Here is a 21,386-nt window from a genome sequence, read left to right as displayed (position 1 = left end):
TTTTCCAATATATTGCAATATATTGAAAGCGGCAATCATTTGTATCTTTTGCAATATATTGCATGAATATATAATATATTTTATAATACCATCAATATATTATTCCATATATTAAAATATGTTTCAAGAAAATATATTAGTAAATATATTTTCCTTTCGTAAGGGGCAGCCAGCAGAGGGAGCCATTTCCGCATGTTTTGAACCCGCACACGGGGGATGGGAGATCACACTCAGAGCTCAGATCGCAGCTACAGGCACTCATTTAAACGCAGCTATGGTGAGCAATGTAAGTCTTTTAACTTCTCAAATTAATTTCTATGAAAGTTAAGCTTGCAAAGGCATGAACTGAAACGTGCCAGACTGAACTCGCGTTGTGAATGTATGCTGCGAGTGTAGTCGCGATTACCTCAGCTCTCATCACGAGACCTCATCAGCTCATTTATCTGACTCCTGCAGTTAGTGCTGTAATACTCGCGCGGTGACTCACTCATTATATTGAACAGACACGTTCAGTTTTTAATCGTAGTGTCTTCTCTAACTCAGTCACAGTAATGAAGATGGTGGCTTTGGGAATGGCCTCACAGGGCAGCGAAGCATTCTGGGAATTGTTGTCTTTCATCCCCATGAGACAAAAATACATTTTCTGTCTTTTCTCAGTCTAGAAGACACCAAATTCAAAAATAATTTCACATTTCTACTACATTGATGACCCAGTTTAAATACAGAGTCATCTTCCCAGCACTAAAGTACCCCGTGAACGTTAATATATGCCCATAGGCGGGTGCACAACACGCGTACACTGCTTATTACACACACAGGGACGCGCAGCAGCACACAAACGTTTTTTTAATATAAAAAATAAAAATTTTCCTCTGTGGAGAAGCGTTAAGTCTTTCTGCTCGCAACTTTTGCCATGTATAGCGAATCTGCCATGGTTCAAGCGCAACTGGCTTTTAAAGGGAATGGGAGATGAGACTTTGATGTTTATTTTGGACCAAAAATCCTTTTGTGCCTGCCATTAAACTAGCAAAAGTGTATTCGGACACGCCCTAAGGGCACCTGCACCATGTGCTTCAAAACATGCACTCGGATCATTAAAATAGGGCCCTTAGAATAGTATTCCTTTTTTAGCATACATTAAAGAGGATGTCCAGGTGCTAAGGTCAGGTTTAAATTCGCTGTGTGGAATAAGGTAGCTGCTATCTTTATCCCCATTACATCATCATTACCATGCAGACATGCTCAGGGCCGGTTCAGATGTCTAACTGGAGGTGAGAGAATGTCATGTTAGGTGAAAACACCTCACATCGCAGACACTGTCGTACACTCAGTGTTAAAATAAAACTGCTTGGCCAGCAGCGCTCATGAGCTGTTTTCACAACTGAACATCCCGAGGCTGACTTTTCACAGTTTCGTTTGCTGAACATACAGAAAGTTTGATCTAAAGTGACTTGCAAAGGAGCGCTTGAGAGTATTCTATTATATGCATCACAAGGAGGCAAGGTCTCCAGCCTAAACATACTCGACACAAACACAGTACAATAGGCTATCTGTTCCAGTTTCATCTCTGCAACAGCTACAAAAGACAGGTGCTTTCCAATCCGCGTGCTTATGCACTATTCTATACCGGTTTGTAGTGTAAACAAAGTAGTGTGTTTACACTGGACACACTTTAAATACCCGAATGATGCACTCAATTAACTGAAAAAAAACTGAAGTGGGACGTTGGATACTTCATACACTCAACTGTCTCAGCTTCAATATCATAGCAGAGGGGGAAATCTATTAGACTCCAATGTTGAATGACATTATAATCTTAAAAAATGCACAGTTGAGTCCATAAGTATATGGTGTGTAGTCCGTCATTTCGAACAGATCTAGTAAAATCATTTTTCGATGTGCCTTGAGCTGTGTGCAAGCTTTTTCAATGTTAAAAACGTTCTCTTGTCTTAGTGCTAGGTGCATTTGTAGTGTGTTTGCTCTGGGAAAGCTGCAGGCTAAATAAGCCATGTAAGGTCATATGCAAATGATATTATTATTTCCTCAATCATTTGCTAAAGTGAATGCAACAGGGATTCATTTTTACAACAGGGGAACTGCAGGTTGTCCTGCCTGAATTTTTAGTACATTGTCGAAATATACTTCAATTATATATTATTATTATTATTATATCAATTATAATGGAGTGGAAACGTTCAATTAGAATCTGTTTAATGAAATAATTGTCATAAAAAATGTATTTCATGTTTGATTATGTCAAGCATTGTCCTCATTTCTCTAGGCATTAGCTTGTTTGTAATCACATTAACTGACAGTACACGTGTTCTGTTACTCAATGTAAATTAATTAGTAAAGTTGTTTTTAGCTATCAGACACCATAATGTAAATAATCTACTTGAGAATCTGTTTTTCCTGAATCATTAAACAGTTACATTTCACTAACTCACGTAGAAGATAATCTAAAAAACTTGGCTGTATAGCAAATTCTGTAAAAATGTTTTTTTGTTGCTTATGTTTAAATAAAAGCATACAAGTTTGTAAAATGGCAGCATAAGTGTGAGATCAGCTGAAATTGGCATCTAAAGAAGAGATGTACTTGCAAATTGATGTAGATGTACTTGTGCATGCAACTACAGGGCTAATCCATCTGAGGTGAGAAGCATGACATGTGACCACAACACGCCAGTCACTATGGCAGCAGGCTTGGCTAAAGATTCATATACTAATATAATTCTGGTCAAAACAACCACAATAACAGAGGGAGTTTCACCTGGCTGAGCACACACCCCCTGGCCTCTGGTTTATACAATGCCCCCTCTCTAGTGTCGTCACACACATCAGTCAGAACACACACACGCAGTCACTTAGTATGAAGCATCAACACTAGAAGAATACATAACTGTCTGTTTATTTACTTCACATATACAACTCAGAACATTGACAAAAATGATTTAGCCAAACATTGAACAAGTAGAGAACTTTTTGTTCATTCTCGTGTTACGCAGCACGTTTGAGCTTCTGCAAGAACCAATGAGGTTTATTCTTGTGTGTTTGAGTTTTCAAGCAGGTTAGGTTGAGCTTTTTTTCACTGATCGATGTTTAAATGTGAATGAATTAAATCTGATCATTATATAAAGTGATCAAGTCTCTTCAGAACATTTGGACTAAACTTCATAAACTTTTTGAAGCATCATTTTGTCAGTTGCTTCTATAAAGGGACAGAAGGCTCTCAGATTCCATCAAAAAGATCTTCATCTGCGTTCAGAAAATGAATGAAAGTCTTACAGGTTTGGAACAACATGAGGGCAAGTGATTAAAGAAATTTCAGTTTTTGGGTGAATTATCCCTTTAAACACTTCCAGTGAAGCCATTCAGATGAAATTTTGACCCAAAATCTTAATATTACATGGTTAGAAAAGGCTTGGCCGCCTCTAGTGGAAGTACACAAACATCTTATGATGGATAGAGGCAAAGAGCTACATAACAACGGCACTGGTTACCGTCCTTCACAACTCCTAAATGTTCCCGTGAGCACCACTGGGCCAATATCCGCAAATGGAAGGAATATTACTCCACCATCAACCAGCTACACACATTATCTCCTCACAAAACTCATGTTAAAGCTTGTAAGACATGTTAAAGCTTGTTTGAACATTGCTACACAACATTTGGAAAAGCCTGTGAATTACTGGAAGAAAAGTTTTTGGCAATAATACCACAGGCCATATTTGGAGGTGAAAATGCTCTGCATGACCCTAAAAACACCATACCAACAGCGAAGTTCGGAGGTGGAAGCATCATGTTCTGAGGCTGTTTTTTTTCTCATGGCACTGGCAGATCCATACTACTGAAGGGAAGATGAATGGAGCCGTGTACCAGGAAGTGGATCTTCCAGCAGGACAACGATCCAAAACATACTGTTAAGGAGACTCTGAATTGGTTTCAGAGAAAGAAAATAAAGTTGTTTGAATGGCCCAGTCAACCACCAGAATTAAACCCAGGACCCCTTGAAATATTCAAGGTTTAAAGACAGTTAAGAAGACTGGATTTTATTTTTGTTCTTGGGGTGTGAATGTTATATGTAATTGTGCCCTGAAGCCAATTAGCAACTATCTTGTCCTGTAATAAAGTAAAGTATCATGAAGCTCTGGTCTTCTGCCATGGCTGGCAGCTCTTAGGTGATCTGATCCGTAAACACAAACACCAGTGTGTGGTAATGTCATTTAATTTCTGTTGTGAGAGCGAGGATTAAGTGACTCATCAAGGATGTTGTGCTCCGCAGAGGTGCAGCAGACGGTTACTTAGCAGCATCAGCACCTGACCTGCGGACATATGTTTCTGACACAACACACTAACTGAGCGACGTAACCACAGCAGGGATTGCAGATAAGAGCCCTTCCTTTGTTTGCCTTACAATAATCTGTCACTACAGTGCACTGACTCTGCGCCTGCGTGTCAACCAATCACTGATAATCAATCCCAACATGCCCCATTAAAAATTCCATTCCAAACAAACTCCAGTGCTAACAGTTTCCTCATGTCGTTTGTGTGCATGGCTGTCTTACTGTGGATTCAAAAAATAACACTGAGGTAATTGATTCGGTAATTACAATACTTTCCGTGTTGTTATAAACAAATTAGCAGCAAATAACTGATTCAGCACTGATGAGTAAGAATCCGGGATGCACGGAATACCCGTCCCATACTAGGGTGTGTTTCCCAAAAGTCGTAAGTTCCGTCGTTACAAATAGAGGTCAATAGAACTTGCGACCATTGTTGGCTATTCTTATTTGTGCTTCCATCGGCTTTGCATAAGTTTACATAGTTTTGGTAGCCTGACAAGCCAGACCCAAATCAAGTCTGGGAACTCACCATTGACAGGGCTCAATCCGAGAGGCGGGATAAACGGTTGTCTTTCAAACACCCTCTGCATGCAATTGGATTGCCCTACAACCAACCAGAGCAACGAAGGTGAAGCAGAGCTAGTTGATAGATTAAACTTTTACCGTATCCAGTTAGCAAAACTCTGAACATATCTCCCCTTCTTAAGAATGACTTCAGTGCCGTTCTTTGTTCTTTTCTCAGAGAAAAGCTCAACTCCAAGTCTTCCAAAGCCGACTCTGGAAATTCGAAAGACCGCCGTTCGCCAGCTTCTTTGTTTACTAGTAGCACGCAAGCGCAACTCTGCCGTCATTATGTTAAGCCCCGCCCACCGACTCTATTCACGATGTGATTGGCCTGGCCAGAGATTGTTTATTCCAGCTTACAAGTCTATGCAGAGTTGCTAGACGACACTGGCTTCAAAATAGATTTGCTGCCGCTAGGGTGCGTCTAGATTTCTAGGCTATGGTTTTGGCCGATATTGGCTAGTGTTTGGATTTTTAAATTGTGCATGGTCATTTCTCCTATTTTTACATTTATTACTTCCCTTAAAGTTTATCTGTACAGTCACTACTCATTTAGTAACAATGTCAAATGTAGTATTTAGAAAATCTCAAAATGAATAAGCCTATCAATTTTTCTAATTTTATATTATAATTTAAAATCACTTTAAACACTCTTTTGTGCTTTTTTTAGACAAAGTAGTAAATTAATATTATATATTTTAATATTTTAGTAATATAGTACAATTTATCGGTTATCAGTACCACACTGTAAAAAATTATTTGATCATGATTTATTACAACCTTTTATCTTTTGTCAAATCAACTTAGATAATTAATGAGGTTCAGAAAAAGGAGTTTCTGTTTCTCCTTTATTGTTTCAATGAACTCATTTTAAGACAACCAGGTTACTTTTTTTTACAGTTTTATATAGTTTCATCCCCAATAAGAATGAATTGCACTGTGTGATTGCCTCCAGCATGATGTTACGTGAATTATGTAACCATATGAAAATCAAACAACGGTACAAAAAAGAATAGACCAGAGAATTTGCATATGCAAAAACCACATGCAAATACATTTGCATTTAACAGTCCATATTCGATATATATGAGTATATTTGTAACAGTTCAAAGTGGAAAGTTGATGCTTTTTCCCTTCTAGTGACAAATATCTGGAACAACTGTCTTAATGTTCCATTTTTAAGAGCCTTTATAAAAAAAATACTATTTATTATTCATCTCTTTCCTGCCTCAGAGGCCAGGATGTGTTCCAGAGGTGCTTGAGAAACACCCACCAGTCTTAAACACACGCACACACACACACACACACACACACACACACACACACACACACACACACACACACACACACACATTAAATGTCTCTATCCAGCGCAAACACTACAAACCAGACAATCTAGTTCCCAGTTCTGTTTCATACGAAGATCAGTTAAGCACCACAATCTACTGTATCTGAGGATGAAAGATGTGTGCGTGCCCAGATAAGCAATTTTTATCCACTTTCAGCCTGCTGCAAGAACTGAAAAACAATCCCTGACTCAGAAATGGGAACTGGAAAGAGAAACCAGTAGGTTTTGACCGACCTGTTTTTAGATAAACTAAAAACACAGTTGAATCAGCAGCAGCCTATAGTCAAAAGCGTTAGATATACAAAGACAGCTTACTCATATTCGCCTTTGGCTTTTGGCTTGCTCAGTTGAGGACATTTAAATTTAAACTATTTTACTGATCTGCCTGCATTGACACTATATGACAACTGAAATTAACTGAATGACATCACCGTTTTCTCTAGAGCAGCTGTACAGCCAAATCAAATTCTGTTGCATTATTTTCCTGTTAACACTGTGAAGCTGCTTTGAAACAATTGGCATTGTTAAAAGCGCTATATAAATAAAAGTGATTTGACTTGACTTGACTCATATTACTATGAATGGGAGAAAGTGCAACGTCCAGTATGACGGAATAAGTCGCATCTTCTAAATAAAAGGGCCAATTGGTGAAGTCACTGCTGCCTTTAGACGATCAAGTTTTCAAAGACTCCAACCTGATTTTTTTTTTTTTTTTTTTTTTGTGTCATGATTTGAATGTTTGGAAACAACATTTACAAGAGAGTTGTCAGATTTCATTGGTGATTTTAAATAGGATATTGAATGGTAAGCTTGGTGAACAGCTTTGGAGAATTTAATCTGACATTTCTTCATTCAAAGAGATGCTGTACTTGCGTGACTGAAATAGCTGCCATTCAGAGAGGCGCTTCAAAGATGGCCGCCGAGTGAAATGACTTGCCTTTAAGGGACTTTGGCCTAGTGTTTGTGCACTAATACATTGAGCAAAAAAGGATGCTTGAGTCTGGCTTGCGTCATTTCCCAATCCTGTTTCCATGTCTTCTTCCATCATTTCCTTTAGTTTTCTTAATACGCTCCCAAAATAAAATTAAAGTTCAAGTTCAAGGCATCAATCATGCATTTTCTGAGCTGACTGTTTTTGTTTTTTTAAATAAATGTATGCTGTTGCAATTATATTGCTCATTGTGGTTTTGCGATGTGATTCATTTAATTATTTATTTATTTTAATTCAGAAATTTCCTCAGGGGTTTACTCAGAACATTTGGAACAAGTGCACTAACACCAGGTGCTATTACACATACTAAACTGTTGTATCTCCAGTCCATGTTTACCTAATTGGATGTGATATAGTGCTTTCATAAGAATTAATGATCAAGTGGGTCAGATCCACCAAGGGTTCAGATTAACTCCAGGCCAATCAGTTGCATGCAGAGAGAGAGTAAGATGGAGAGATTTACATAAACCAACTGCTCATGTCTGTTTCAGTTACAGTCACACATCCAACAAGGAAGATTGTTCACCCATTCACCCTGCAGCCCAATGGAAAACATCCCATACCAGATCAACTTATGACATTTAAACCATGTTGAATCTAATCTATCTATCTATCTATCTATCTATCTATCTATCTATCTATCTATCTATCTATCTATCTATCTATCTATCTATCTATCTATCTATCTATCTATCTATCTATCAAATAATAACATAGATAGCGTACTAGTTGCAAATTGCAAGGCAATAAATACATGTTTAGCCTGCCAAAACCTCTACCAGCACAACAGCCTGAACATGTATTTCAGGACATTTCAGTTGACTATCTACTCTGAGTAACTCTCAACCGAGCATTTTATGTAAAAACCAATCAATTGATTTATCGATTTATTTGGTTCTCCTTTGAGGCAGCTGCTTCACGGGCTTGTAAATCGCCTAATAACACGAACCGGTGTGGAAAATCCGCAGTAACCCGGTCTTATTTCCAACAACAGAGGGAATCCCCACAAATTCCCTTCCCTTTCTTACGCTTTCAAGCTGCTGTGGGGGAAACACGTCTGATGTCGAAAGCGCGTTCACTGACACGAGCGCCTGGACGCGGAGACGCGCTCTTCAGAAACCTATACAAATACAGTCTACATTAAGTCTATGACTTGAGTTCGAAATTGTGTATTGTGCTGCAAGTATTGCATGTATGTAATATTTTAAAGGCAGGCGTTTTCCTTCCAAATTCACTTAATTCTATCTATTCTTTACAATGCAGCTGAAGCAGCGCGTGTCGGACCCTTCATCAGCAGGCAAACAGAAGGAACATCATTCAGCGGTTGCATGTAGATCCTTAACGCAGTTCCTCACCGTACAAGGCGTTTCGGGTTATCTGGCCTCCCATGACTCTCAACGCCGGGTCACTGTTTTGCGCTGGCCGCGTTTATTTCTCAAAGGTTGAGAGAGCGATAATTCCACACCGACATCATGCTGGAGGAAAATATCTCTCGGCCCCCCGAAACGAGATGTAAACAGTCGGACACTCCTCCTGTCTCGGTGCTCATTGACTGAGCGCGCGGACACCAGCGCCACACTGACTCATTTACATAGAAGGCGGAGTCTAAGAGCGCTTCACTGGGTGTCACTCCCCTCCACTACAGACCCACGCAGACATATCAAATACTCAAGAAAAGCACAACATCCACTGTATAACCTAATATTTTCTTAAATGAATGCTTTGGAAGTATTAATACTATTCACGTATTAATTTACAGTGTTGTGTGTGTGTGCAATGCATTACTAAGTAAGTAGTAGCCTGTAGCCTACTTAATTACGTTCCCTACATTTTTTCTGTAATTTTCTTCTGATGTTTTTTTTTTTTTTTAGGTTTGGGGGGATAAAACTTACCCAAAGCTGTTTAGGCCTACATTTATAATTTTTTTCAGTGCTGCGTTTGGTATTGAAATTTAAAATCCTTGAATCTAATGAACGGTTAGTGATATTCAAGATTATTTATTAACTATTTAAAGTAATTAGTAAATTTGTAATATAATGTATGGATTCAGGGACAACATTAATATATATATATATATATATATATATATATATATATATATATATATATATATATATATATATATATATATATATATATATATATATATATATAATTTATTTTTTTCTCCATGTCATTTTATTTTCCAAGGTCAAAGGAAGAAAGGGCTGTCAAATGTCCAAATGTTATTATATTCATGAAGTCACTTACTGTCCTTTTTTTTTTTTTTTTTTTTTTTTTTTTTTTAAGAAAAACTGTGTTCTCTAATAGTTACAAAAATGTTTGTCCACTATAGTAAACAAAAAATGCACTGTTGGGTGTCAGGAGGTTATGCACACTTCCCTCATGTGGTTGACCTAAAGCAATATCTATAAGAGGAAGTACAGCTTTCAATTTCAAGTAAAGAGGAAGTGACAAAAGAAGAATGGATTTTAGCAAACAGCCACAAAATAATGACAAAAGCAATATGCTTTTAGGAAAATTATGTTTACAATCCCTTTCTTGTCATGTCTTTGAGATACAGTACAATGCCAAACAAAGTCCATATGGCTACATCTCAGCAGAATGACTGAGTTGGTCTATGTTAAAAACCCCAGTGCATATTCCTTTCCTCCCTGGCTTTCTGGGGAGAATGCTGTTACACCTGGCTTTCTGGGGAGAATGCTGTTCTCTCTCTCTCTTATTTTACCCTTAAGAATTATGCCCTGCTAATGTCATCTCGGGTCAATCTACTTATACTATCACTCTACTGATCTGGAAACAGGTAGTCCTAACCCAGATTTGAACCTCATCCACTTTAAGAAACGTTTCTTTAGCCAGTGTTATTTCTGATTCAGTTCAGGGGACGGTTAATTCATAACACTTTAGAATTGACATGGCAGAATTTTCAGTTGGTTACATAAATCAGTTAATAATAAAAAAAGCCTGTTTCAAGTTAATAAATATATGTGATCAAAAAAGGGCTGGGAGGATAGAGACTTAATTAAACTCATTCTCACTATTGCTTTTCTGATTACGTGGAAAACATTATACACTAAAATCACGTTAGCAATAATATTTACTTTTTTTTTTTGCCATCCCCTTTTTAACAATTGGAATTTTGAAGGGAACCATAACAAACCACAGGCCTTCGCTCCAGAACACCACCACTTTGATCAAAATGAAATCATCGCTTACTCCACAACGATGGGCTGATTGCTGCACTCTTGCTCACACATGGTGCACACATTTTTGGGAGCTCATGCCCGAAACCCACAAATGCTTGTGCTACTTTTGTGTACAAGTATAGGGGATTGTCATACGTCTTTCATTAGCACTGAATGAATGATAAATCGATATCCTTTACAATACATGACAAACAGAAATTAATGGTGCTCTTACAGAGATCCTTCTTCTGAGAAGTATGACAGTGCATGCTTGCCATTAATTGGTTTGGGAGTTGAAGTAACTGCTGGAGTCCTTTTGTTTTCTGTATGCAAGACAGATGATATAGTCATAGTTCAGTCACGAAACTCATCCGAGCAGCTGATTGGCTCTCTTAAAGTTGACAGCTGACAGCCCAATCAATCTATCTACCTGTATGTATTCCTGTCCAGAACTGGATCATCTCAGTGTAGCACGGCATGGGAATTTTTATAGCCCTCCACCTTCCCCAGCACCACCTGTCTAGATTTGCTAGGGGGTTCCCCCTACTCTCCTTGCAGCAACTCATGTCCTGTTCACTGTGTTTATGTGCATTCTTCGGCAATAGACTACACTCAGTGTAGTGTAGCAGATCTAGTCCACCAAGAAAATGCTTATGTACAAAAAAGGTTTTCAGAGTTGAACCGAGTTCAGAGAGGGTTGAGTCCCGAGTTCAGAGAGGGTTGAGTCCAAGTCAAGACCAAGTTCAGAGAGGGTTGAGTCCCGAGTTCAGAGAAGGTTGAGTCCCAGTCGAGACCGAGTTCAGAGAGGGTTAAGTCCAAGTCGAGACCGAGTTCAGAGAGAGTTGAGTCCCAGTCGAGACCGAGTTCAGAGAGGGTTGAGTCCAAGTTGAGACCGAGTTCAGAGAGGGTTGAGTCCGAGTCGAGACCGAGTTCAGAAAGGGTTGAGTCCGAGTCGAGACCGAGTTCAGAGAGGGTTGAGTCCGAGTCCAGACCGAGTTCCAAGAGGGTTGAGTCAGAGTCGAGATCGAGTTCAGAGAGGGTTAAGTACGAGTCGAGACCGAGTTCAGAGAGGGTCGAGTCCCGAGTTCAGAGAGGGTTTAGTCCGAGTCAAGACCAAGTTTAGAGAGGATTGAGTCCCGAGTTCAGAGAGGATTGAGTCCCAGTCGAGATCGAGTTCAGAGAGGGTTGAGTCCAAGTCGAGACCGAGTTCAGAGAGGGTTGAGTCCCAGTCGAGACCGAGTTCAGAGAGGGTTGAGTCCGAGTCGAGACAGAGTTCAGAGAGGGTTGAGTCCCAGTCGAGACCGAGTTCAGAGAGGGTTGAGTCCGAGTCGAGACCGAGTTCCAAAAGGGTTGAGTAAGAGTAGAGATCGAGTTCGGAGAGTGTTGAGTCTGAGTCGAGACAGAGTTCAGAGAGGGTTGAGTCCTAGTCGAGATCGAGTTCAGAGAGGGTTGAGTCCGAGTCGAGACCGAGTTCAGAGAGGGTTGAGTCAGAGTAGAGATCGAGTTCGGAGAGTGTTGAGTCCGAGTCGAGACCGAGTTCAGAGAGGGTTGAGTCCGAGTCGAGACAGAGTTCAGAGAGGGTTGAGTCCCAGTCGAGACCCGAGTTCAGAGAGGGTTGAGTTGAAGTCGAGACAGAGTTTAGAGAGGGTTGAGTCCCAGTCGAGACAGAGTTCAGAGAGGGTTAAGTCCGAGTCGAGACTGAGTTCAGAGAGGGTTGAGTCCGAGTCAACACCAAGTTCAGAGAGGGTTGAGTCCGAGTCGAGACCGAGTTCAGAGAGGGTTGAGTCCAAGTTCAGAGAGGGTTGAGTCCGAGTTGAGACCGAGTTCAGAGAGGGTTGAGTCCGAGTCGAGACCGAATTCAGAGAGGGCTGAGTCCGAGTCGAGACCAGGACCAGAGAGGGTTGAGTCAGAGTTCAGAGAGGGTTGAGTCAGAATCAAGATCGAGTTCAGAGGGGGTTGAGACCAGAGAAAATCCACAAACAACATTATAACTAATTAAGTTTTTAGTTACGGAGGGCGTGCACAACAGTGACTGCAGAAAAATTGCTGTCTTTTTAATGGAAAGTGTGAATGCTCATGAAGGAGAAAGGGTGGTGGCCATATGGCATGCATTCTGTTAGACATTTTTTGGGGAAGATGTTCAGTTTTGAGACTGTCAGCAGTCATATTATCGGTATTAATTTTTTTAAATTATTTAATTAAACAAGATTAGTTTTTCTCTGTGACACTTTTGTCCTTCTTTGTAAACAGAAAATATATTAAAATAACAGTTGATAAATATATCATTCAACCATGTTTTTACCATAGTTGGAACTGTACTCCTCTGCAAGGTTTTTTCCCCCCAACGTTAGTCTCAAGTCATGCGCAGTTGCAGACAAGAAAATCACCAATCACTGGACATGTCAATCAAACAACGAGACAGAGTCTGAGTACTACAACACTGGAATGCACACTGACCCATGGGTACTCGTGTCACCGTGATGACCTAAATTGAGGTCCACATAGGGTTAGTGTAAGAGGATATAAGTTTGTACAGTATAAAAAGCATTAAGTCTATGGAGAGTCCCCACAAAGATAGGGAACCAGGTGTGTGTGTGTGTGTGTGTGTGTGTGTGTGTGTGTGTGTGTGTGTGTACACTGCAATGGCTTTCGACTATTCTCACTATATACTCTGGCTAAACAAATTTATGGTAAGTGCTTTATGTACCTATAAAAATATCTAAACTCTGAAACCTGAAATGATTGGATGCCCATTGTAATTGGAATCCTGACTGACAAAGTGTCCACGAAATACTATCCTCATTAGAATCAAAAGACAGCCGAAGCTGGAACAGCACTTATAGATGACTTGACAGGCACTGTGGCTGAACCCCAACCTGCATTTGAGAGCTGGGGAGACAGCCAAGGCCAATTATGCTGACCTTTAGGATTCAGATCCCAAAGTGGGAATGTTCCTTTGCAGATACAACATCAATCCTGCAGTCTCAGGGGAGTTTGCTGAGGCTGTATATCTGTGTATTGTGTTTGTGCATGCTGCATTAGGTTCTCACGAGGTTGCCCCTCTCTACTTTAATGCTAGACACATATTCTCTTACATAATACACTCAGATAGATATAATGCTTTGGAGAGGCCCTGCTAATAGAGCCATCCATTATATTTCTCATCCTATGTCAAAATACTTCCAATTTATGTTTTATAATTAGACCTCATAATTACATTAATCCTGCACATGGTCTCAACCTTGAATTATTATAATGTCACAAGTTTTATAATGCATTGTCAGTCAGTTAATTAATTGTTTAACTTGAGATAAATGGCATTTATTATACAACTAAAACCTATATTCACCAGAATTATTGCACGGTTCTCTGGAAAAGTATTTTTTGAATAATTTGAATAATAAATGTTTTAATTCATACTAACTCATCTTTTTTTAACTAGTCTATAATGTGAGAGAGGGAACAATAACATGCTTGGGGGGGGGGGGTGAAATGCTGTTTCATGCATACTGAGCTTTTTACACTGTTAAAGACTTGGATGCCTATCCTAAACATGGACAAAGTTTCAAAAACTAATGTTGGACGTTTGATGGAGTATTTCTGTGTCAAAAATACTCCTTCCGGTTTCTCACAAGTTTCGGAGAGTTTTTTTCGAGTATGGGTCCGCTTGACGTCGACGGAGCGGAAGGTCCTTGTATGGGCCGTAGGCGTGTGACTAGAGCGAGAGAGGAAATGCACGCCCATAAACACTGCTCTCAGGTGCAGCAGATCCACTCGTCTGAACAACACTTCTGTCGTGCCGCGCTTCACTTTATTCCTATGGGTGAAGTCAAGCGACTTTAATGCGCCCGCACAGCATTCCGGGAAGGCAGCGCTGCATCTGAACCGATCTGAACGCAGAAATAACGAGAAGCGTCACATCACGCTTCAGTCGCGTCGCAAAAGTGGATCTCCACGGTCACTGCTGTCAGGACTTCACCAAATCAACAAGAAGTGTGTTTTTGACGGAGCGGTCCCAGCGATAAAGGTTCACGGTTGTGCTTTGGAAGCAGGCGGTGAGTAAAACTGCTTCAAATGTCTATGTTGGCTATCGTCGCTTAAGTAAACATCAGTAAACAACACGATCGTGTATAGTTAATTTATCAGTGGAGCATGCAATCTATGGTGTGTTTAAATACATTTGTTTAGCTGACCAATATAGGGGTCAGTTTGTTTATGGGGACGTTCTCACAAAGCGTGCTTCTTCATTCAAATGCACTAACGTTACTCTATTGTTTTTTTTAATTTTTACATACACTAGTCTGACGTGCAAAACCATTTTGCTTGCTACTGCTAAGGTTTAGTCACATACAATAGTCCATAAACCAAATCATGTCATCATAAACCTCGAGTAAACAAACGCAAATGTTGACAGGCCACTAAATACAGTACATACCACAGAGACGGACGTCCTGCTGTTGCTGTTTCTCCTGTTCAATTTATTTCATCCTCCGGATCTGATTCTGGATCATATATGTATTAGTTGAATCTGATTGATAGCCATGGTTTATTTAGGGTAACGGTTTCTTTTCCACGTATGACTATGTCAGAAGCTCTCGTGCAGTAGCTCCGTGCTCGTCATTCTTTAGCTCCGCCCACACGATACGCCTCCAGCCGCTCGTTTTTTCCCCCCGGAAAGACTCGGTACAGCCTATCTTTCTTTTATAAATATAATAAAACTAAAGACTTTTCCGAGATATGAAGGATGCAATACTACTCTGTAGGTACTCAAGATTGACATGAGATTGACTGAAACTAAGTGTTTCACCCCCCCCCCCCCCCTTTAATTACAGACAAGATGTTGTCGGGAAGTAAACTAGTAAAGGAGAACAGGATAAACGCAAACCAACTTTACACTTATGTGGGAACGAACACACACACACACAAACACACACACATGTTGGTCTATGTGGTTTACAGGGACTCTCCATAGGCGTAATGGTTTTTATACCGTACAAACCGTATTTTCTATCCCCTTACACTGCCCCTGCCCCTAAACCTACCCATCACAGGAAACATTCTGCATTTTTACTTTCTCAAAAAAACATCTTTTAGTATGTTTTTAAGGCCATTTGAATTATGAGGACATTTGAAACGTCCTCATAAACCACATTTATAGTGTAATACCAGTGTAATACCCATGTAGTTATACAAATTTGTGTCCTCATAAACCACATAAACAGGCTCACACACACACACACACACACACACACACACACACACACACACACACACACACACACACACACACACACACACACACACACACACACACACACACACACACACACACACACACACATATATGGATGCACCAATGGTTAGTATGGTTACTAACTCTTTAGGACTTATGTGTAGGCCTATATTTTTCATTGGAAATCCGCCACAGTTGTATCTCCCTCCATGCCATATTTTTTCATAATAAATTCTTTGTTTGCCTTTTTCTCCATATATTCACTGTTGGAACCCCATTTATCATCTGTCAGCAACTGCCGGCATTTACGTTGACCATACAGAGGACTTTTCCTGACATGTGGATAAACACTAATCAGTCTCACTGTTGCTTGGCAGGGTCAGACACTGAGTGTTCTTTAGTTGCCGAATGTCCAGTTTGGGTAATGTGTTGGACTTTGAGACTGCAGATGTTTCCATTATGTGGATTCTAAATGTTTACTTTGATATTGTATAACGTCAAGTGAATCATACACTCTTGAATGATTCTTGCCTCTAGCGGAGTATCTCTTCGTTGTTGTTTGGTAGATGAGAAAACTGCAGGCCAGAGCCCAATTTAGCTTGATAATATTGATCAAGGGCAGGACAGGCATTGCTGCTAGTGTCGTGGTGCCGTGTTAGCTGGTGTGTATCAAGTAAACACTCCCTGTCCCCAAAGGTGAATGTGTCTCTGTGTGCAATGTTGGTGAGTGTGTGAACGCTCTTGTTTTTACTGCCATCATCTGCTGTTCTACGGCAGCTGCAGAGTATATGGAGGTTTCCACGACAACAAGAGATCATGGTTTCACAGGGTTCAAATCACACACGTCTGTGATAAAGAAATACTGTGAGCATACACATATTCAGCTACATCAAATGTGAATGTTTGTATTCTGTATGAATTACATGCATTGTTAATGCATGTTTTATGTATTTTGAACATGTATAATTGATGTAAATCAGTTTTAGCTAGAAATTATGATGGCAGTCTGCTGAAAAAGGCTTGTTAAGTAGATTCAGCTAGTGACTGGTGTATAGTGTGTTTTAAAAGAAAAACAAAACTAAGTCTAAGATGATTTGCTGGTCTTATCTAGTCTCCCAAATGAAGGTATTTTTAAAATACCGTTCCAACGGTACACTGTTATCAAACATCCCAATGCTATTTAGCTGAGAGCGGTGATACATTTGTCAAATATGTGCTGCACACTTTCCTCTCAAAAACAAAATGAATACACACCAAAAACGACAGCGGTGAGAAAAAAGCTGTTCAGCAGTATGTCCACCAAAGGTTAGCCAGCTGAAAACGCTATGCACTCTGCTAAAAAAGCACCGCGTTTTGGCAGCGTAGCATATTTTTCAGTTGAGAGACTCTTTGCTTGCTATGATAAGGAATATCCATTCCATTATTATGCTTTTTGTTGTCATCTGTTGATGTTGTGCAAGCAGAATGTGGCAGTTGTTCATGCTGTATTTGTCCCGCCCCTCCTCCACTGTGATTGGATGGCTGTTTTAGCCAAAGTTGAAAAATAGTGGAGCAATATCAGAAAGAAGTTTCTCAGAGAAAAATTGCAAAGAGTTTAAAGTTATTATCATTTATAGAGCATAATATCATCCAAAGATTCAGAGAATCTGGAACAATCTCTGTGCGTCAGGTTCAAGGCCGGAAAAACATACTGCATGCCCGTGATCTTCGGCCCTTAGACGGCACTGCATCACATACAGGAATGCTGATGTAAATTACAGCATGGGCTCAGAAATACTTCCAGAAAACATTTTTGGTAAACACAATCCACTGTGCCATTCGCCATTGCTGGCTAAAACTCTATAGGTCAAAAAAGAAGCCATATCTAAACATGATCCAGAAGCGCAGGTGTTTTCTCTGGGCCAAGGCTCATTTAAAATGGACTGTGGCAAAGCTGAAAACTGCTCTTTGGTCAGACAAATCAAAATTTGAAAAAAATTTGGACGCCATGTCATCCAGACTAAAGGGGACAAGGACAACACAAGTTGTTATCAGCGCTCAGTTCAGAAGCCTGCATCTCTGATGGTATGGGGTTGCATGAGTGTGTGTGGCCTGGGCAGCTTACACATCTGGAAAGGCACCATCAATGCTGAAAGGTATATCCAAGTTCTAGAACAACATATGCTCCCATCCAGACGTCGTCTCTTTCAGGGAAGACCTTATATTTTCAAACATGACAATGCCAGACCACATACTGCATTAATTAAAACATCATGGCTGTGTAGAAGAAGGATCCGGGTACTGAAATGGCCAGCCTGCAGTCCAGATCTTTTACCCACAGAAAACATTTGGCGCATCATAAAGAGGAAGATGTGACAAAGAAGACCTAAGACAGTTGAGCAACTAGAAGCCTGTATTAGACAAGAATGGGACAACATTCCTTTTCCTAAACTTGAGCAACTTGTCTCCTCAAACGTTTGCAGACTGTTATAAAAAGAAAATGGGATGCCACACAGTGGTAAACATGGCCTTCTCCCAACTTTTTTCTGATGTGTTGATGCCATTCAATTTAAAAGCAACTTATTTCCCCTTAAAATTATACATTTTCTCAGTTTAAACATTTTATATGTCGTCTATGTTGTATTCTGAATAACATATTGAAATTTGAATCTTCCACATCGTGGCATTCTGTTTTTATAAAAAATTTGAACAGTATCCCAACTTTTTTGGAATCAGGTATGTAGATTCTCAGTGCCTTGTCACGCTCCTCCTAGCATTTTACAAACGTTGGTAAGTTAACACCACGTTAATTTATATAGCACGTTATACAATATACATTAAAACAATCAGCTTTACATTATGTAACATGAAAAACGGCTTAAGTGTTGCTTTCACTAAACAGTTTAACTTAAATTTCTACTATGAAGCGGCTCTTAATTGTGTTCATGTTTTTACTCGCGTATGACCTCAACAAACTGAACAGAACAAATTAACCAGAGAAGATTTCCTTGCCAAAAAAAAAGTGGAGCAGACCTACCTATTACACAATCGCCATGGACCAATCGGTAGTTTGAAGGTGTTTACCAACCACAGCAAGCTACCTTGATTTGACCTGATTTATGACACTTTATTTTAAGGTGACATAGTTACACATTACTACATGTTACTTACTATAGTAATAACAGTAATTGATGCATAATTACAAGTAACTAAATCCTACCCTAACTCTATAGTAAGTAGTTACTTAACATTGCTCAGTACTATTTTGAGTAAGTACATTATGTCACATTTAAATAAAGTGTAATCTTGTGTCTACTTCACTTGAAGTAAATCTGTGACTTTTGGCTGCAAACGGTTTGATTGTTTGCTTGCTTATTTTTTGTAGGGCACTCATCATGGTAAAGTAACCAGCTAGTTATCCAGATTCAGATAAGGCTATCTTGGATTGTATACTGTTATCTTATGCAGGTTGTCGGTACAGCAAAGAGTATTACAATTGTGGTGTTTCAATGGTACCAACAAATCATTGTATTGTGTACAGAAACCAAAAGTAATAGGTATAAAAGAAGTACATCCAATATGGCAAGAGTAGCAAAGATGATTCTTTCTTTTCTACTGAGTCACTGCAGTAACTAAATATGGAGGCAGCTGCAGAGGAGGGTCTACACACACACACACACACACACACACACACACACACACACACACACACACACACACACACACACACACACACACACACACACACACACACACACACACACACACACACACACACACACACACACACACACACACACACACACACACACACACACACACACGCACTAAACAAGACCATTCAAATACAGACCTCTTGTACAGCAGCATACCATGTGCAAAATATTACAAAGAAACATTAGATGCTCTCATTATTACAGACATGTGCAGGAAGAGAGAGAAGTAAACAGCTCAGCATTGGTGCTCTTTTACAAAACTGACAGTGGTTGAACAATGTTATCTAATGGCAATACAAATATGAGTGATTAACTTTCATATATGCTTTACTATTTACATACCATGATAGTACCATGATATGTAGAGCTATATTTCATCGTAATTATTATTATTTTCTTAAATCAGATTGCATCCTGGGTGTAGAATTGAGCTTATTAAATTTAATAAAAGAGTAGAGAGTACTGAGCTCATAGTGAACTAATGAGAAGAGATGAAAGTCAAGTGGTAAAAGGATCTGTCATTGGGGTTTAATAATATACTACAACACACACACACACACACACACACACACACACACACACACACACACACACACACACACGCACACGTACACGTACACGTACACGTACACGCACGCACACACACAATCTAAAAGAAGCCTTATAGTTGTTTAAACTAAAAGTAAGTTATTCTAGAGGAAGATTCAATAATATTAAATGTGAAACAGATCATACTTGCTGAAATGGTCATACTTGATGGATAGGCAGACAGTATGACATCCCATTCTTAATCTGTAGGGTTTAATATGGAGTTGGCCCACCCTTTGCAGCTATGACAGCTTTAACTCTTCTGGGAAGGCTTTCCACAAGGTTTAGGAGTGTATTTTTGGGAATTTTTGAGCATTCCTCTAGAAGCACATATGTGAGGTCAGGCACTGATGTTGGACGAGAAGGGTGGCTTGCAGTCTCTGCTCTAACTCATCCCAAATGTGTTATATTGGGGTAAGTTCAGGACTCTGTGCAGGCCAGTCAAGCTCCTCCACACCAAACTCGCTTATCCATGTCTTTATGGACCTTGCTTTGTGCACTGGTATGCAGTCATATTGGAACAGAAAGTGGCCATCCCCACATGGATTCCACAAAGTTGGGAGCATGAAATTGTCCAAAATGCTTTGATATGATGAAGCATTAAGACTTCCTTTCACTGGAACTAAGGGGTCAAGCCAAACCCCTGAAAAACAACCCCACATCGTAATCACCCCTCCATCAAACTTTACACTTGGCACAATATAGTCAGACAAGTACTGTTCTCCTGCCATCCTCCAAACCCAGACTCGTCTTTCAGATTGCCAGACAGACAAGCGCGATTCGTCACTGCAGAGTCCAGGTTTTGATTTTTTACACCAGGGGTCCCCACACTCAGTCCTGGGGGGCCACTGTCCTGCAGAGTTTAGCTCATACCCCAATCAAACAAACCTGAAACAGCTAATCAATACCTTTATAGGACCTAGTAATACATTGATGTGCTGGTTCAGGTGTGTTTGATTGGGGTTGGAGCTAAACTCTGCAGGACAGTGGCCCTCCAGGACCGAGTCTGAGGACCCCTGTTTTACACCTTTGGCCATGGAAGTGATTGGAACACCTGAATTCAATGATTTGGAGAGGTGTCTTAATACTTTTGGCGACGGACGGACGGACGGACGGAAGGACGGACGGACGGACGGACGGACGGACGGACGGACGGACGGACGGATAGATAGATAGATAGATAGATAGATAGATAGATAGATAGATAGATAGATAGATAGATAGATAGATAGATAGATAGATAGATAGATAGATAGATAGATAGATAGATAGATAGATAGATAGATAGATAGGTGGGCTTACATCCACCATATGGCATTACTTGTAGAAGTCGTGTATCGTAAAAATGACTGATCTGATCATTACAAGCTGTTTATTATTCATTATATTAGTGTTAATCCACTCCAGCTGTTCCATATTTTCACACATTTTGCTGAATT

At 39.9% G+C, this 21,386-nt stretch overlaps 1 protein-coding gene across 2 annotated transcripts in view; it reads right to left on the bottom strand.

The window, feature by feature from the left end:
• Positions 1 to 21,386, bottom strand: part of neurl1aa (neuralized E3 ubiquitin protein ligase 1Aa) — a 100,362-nt gene that overhangs the window by 45,118 nt on the left and 33,858 nt on the right. Inside the window, exon 1 of one of the 2 annotated variants that reach the window (XM_067441006.1) lies at positions 8,602 to 8,816. The exons of the other annotated variant lie outside the window; for it this stretch is intronic. Within the exon in view, the coding sequence (XP_067297107.1) occupies positions 8,602 to 8,635 (34 nt within the window). The 5' untranslated portion in view covers positions 8,636 to 8,816. Of the gene's footprint in view, positions 1 to 8,601; positions 8,817 to 21,386 lie in introns of those variants that run through there. 2 annotated transcript variants of the gene reach the window in all.

This window comes from Pseudorasbora parva, chromosome 4, assembly GCF_024679245.1.
Source record: "Pseudorasbora parva isolate DD20220531a chromosome 4, ASM2467924v1, whole genome shotgun sequence".
NCBI lineage: Eukaryota > Metazoa > Chordata > Actinopteri > Cypriniformes > Gobionidae > Pseudorasbora > Pseudorasbora parva.
This window is presented reverse-complemented; position numbering and strand designations above follow the sequence as displayed.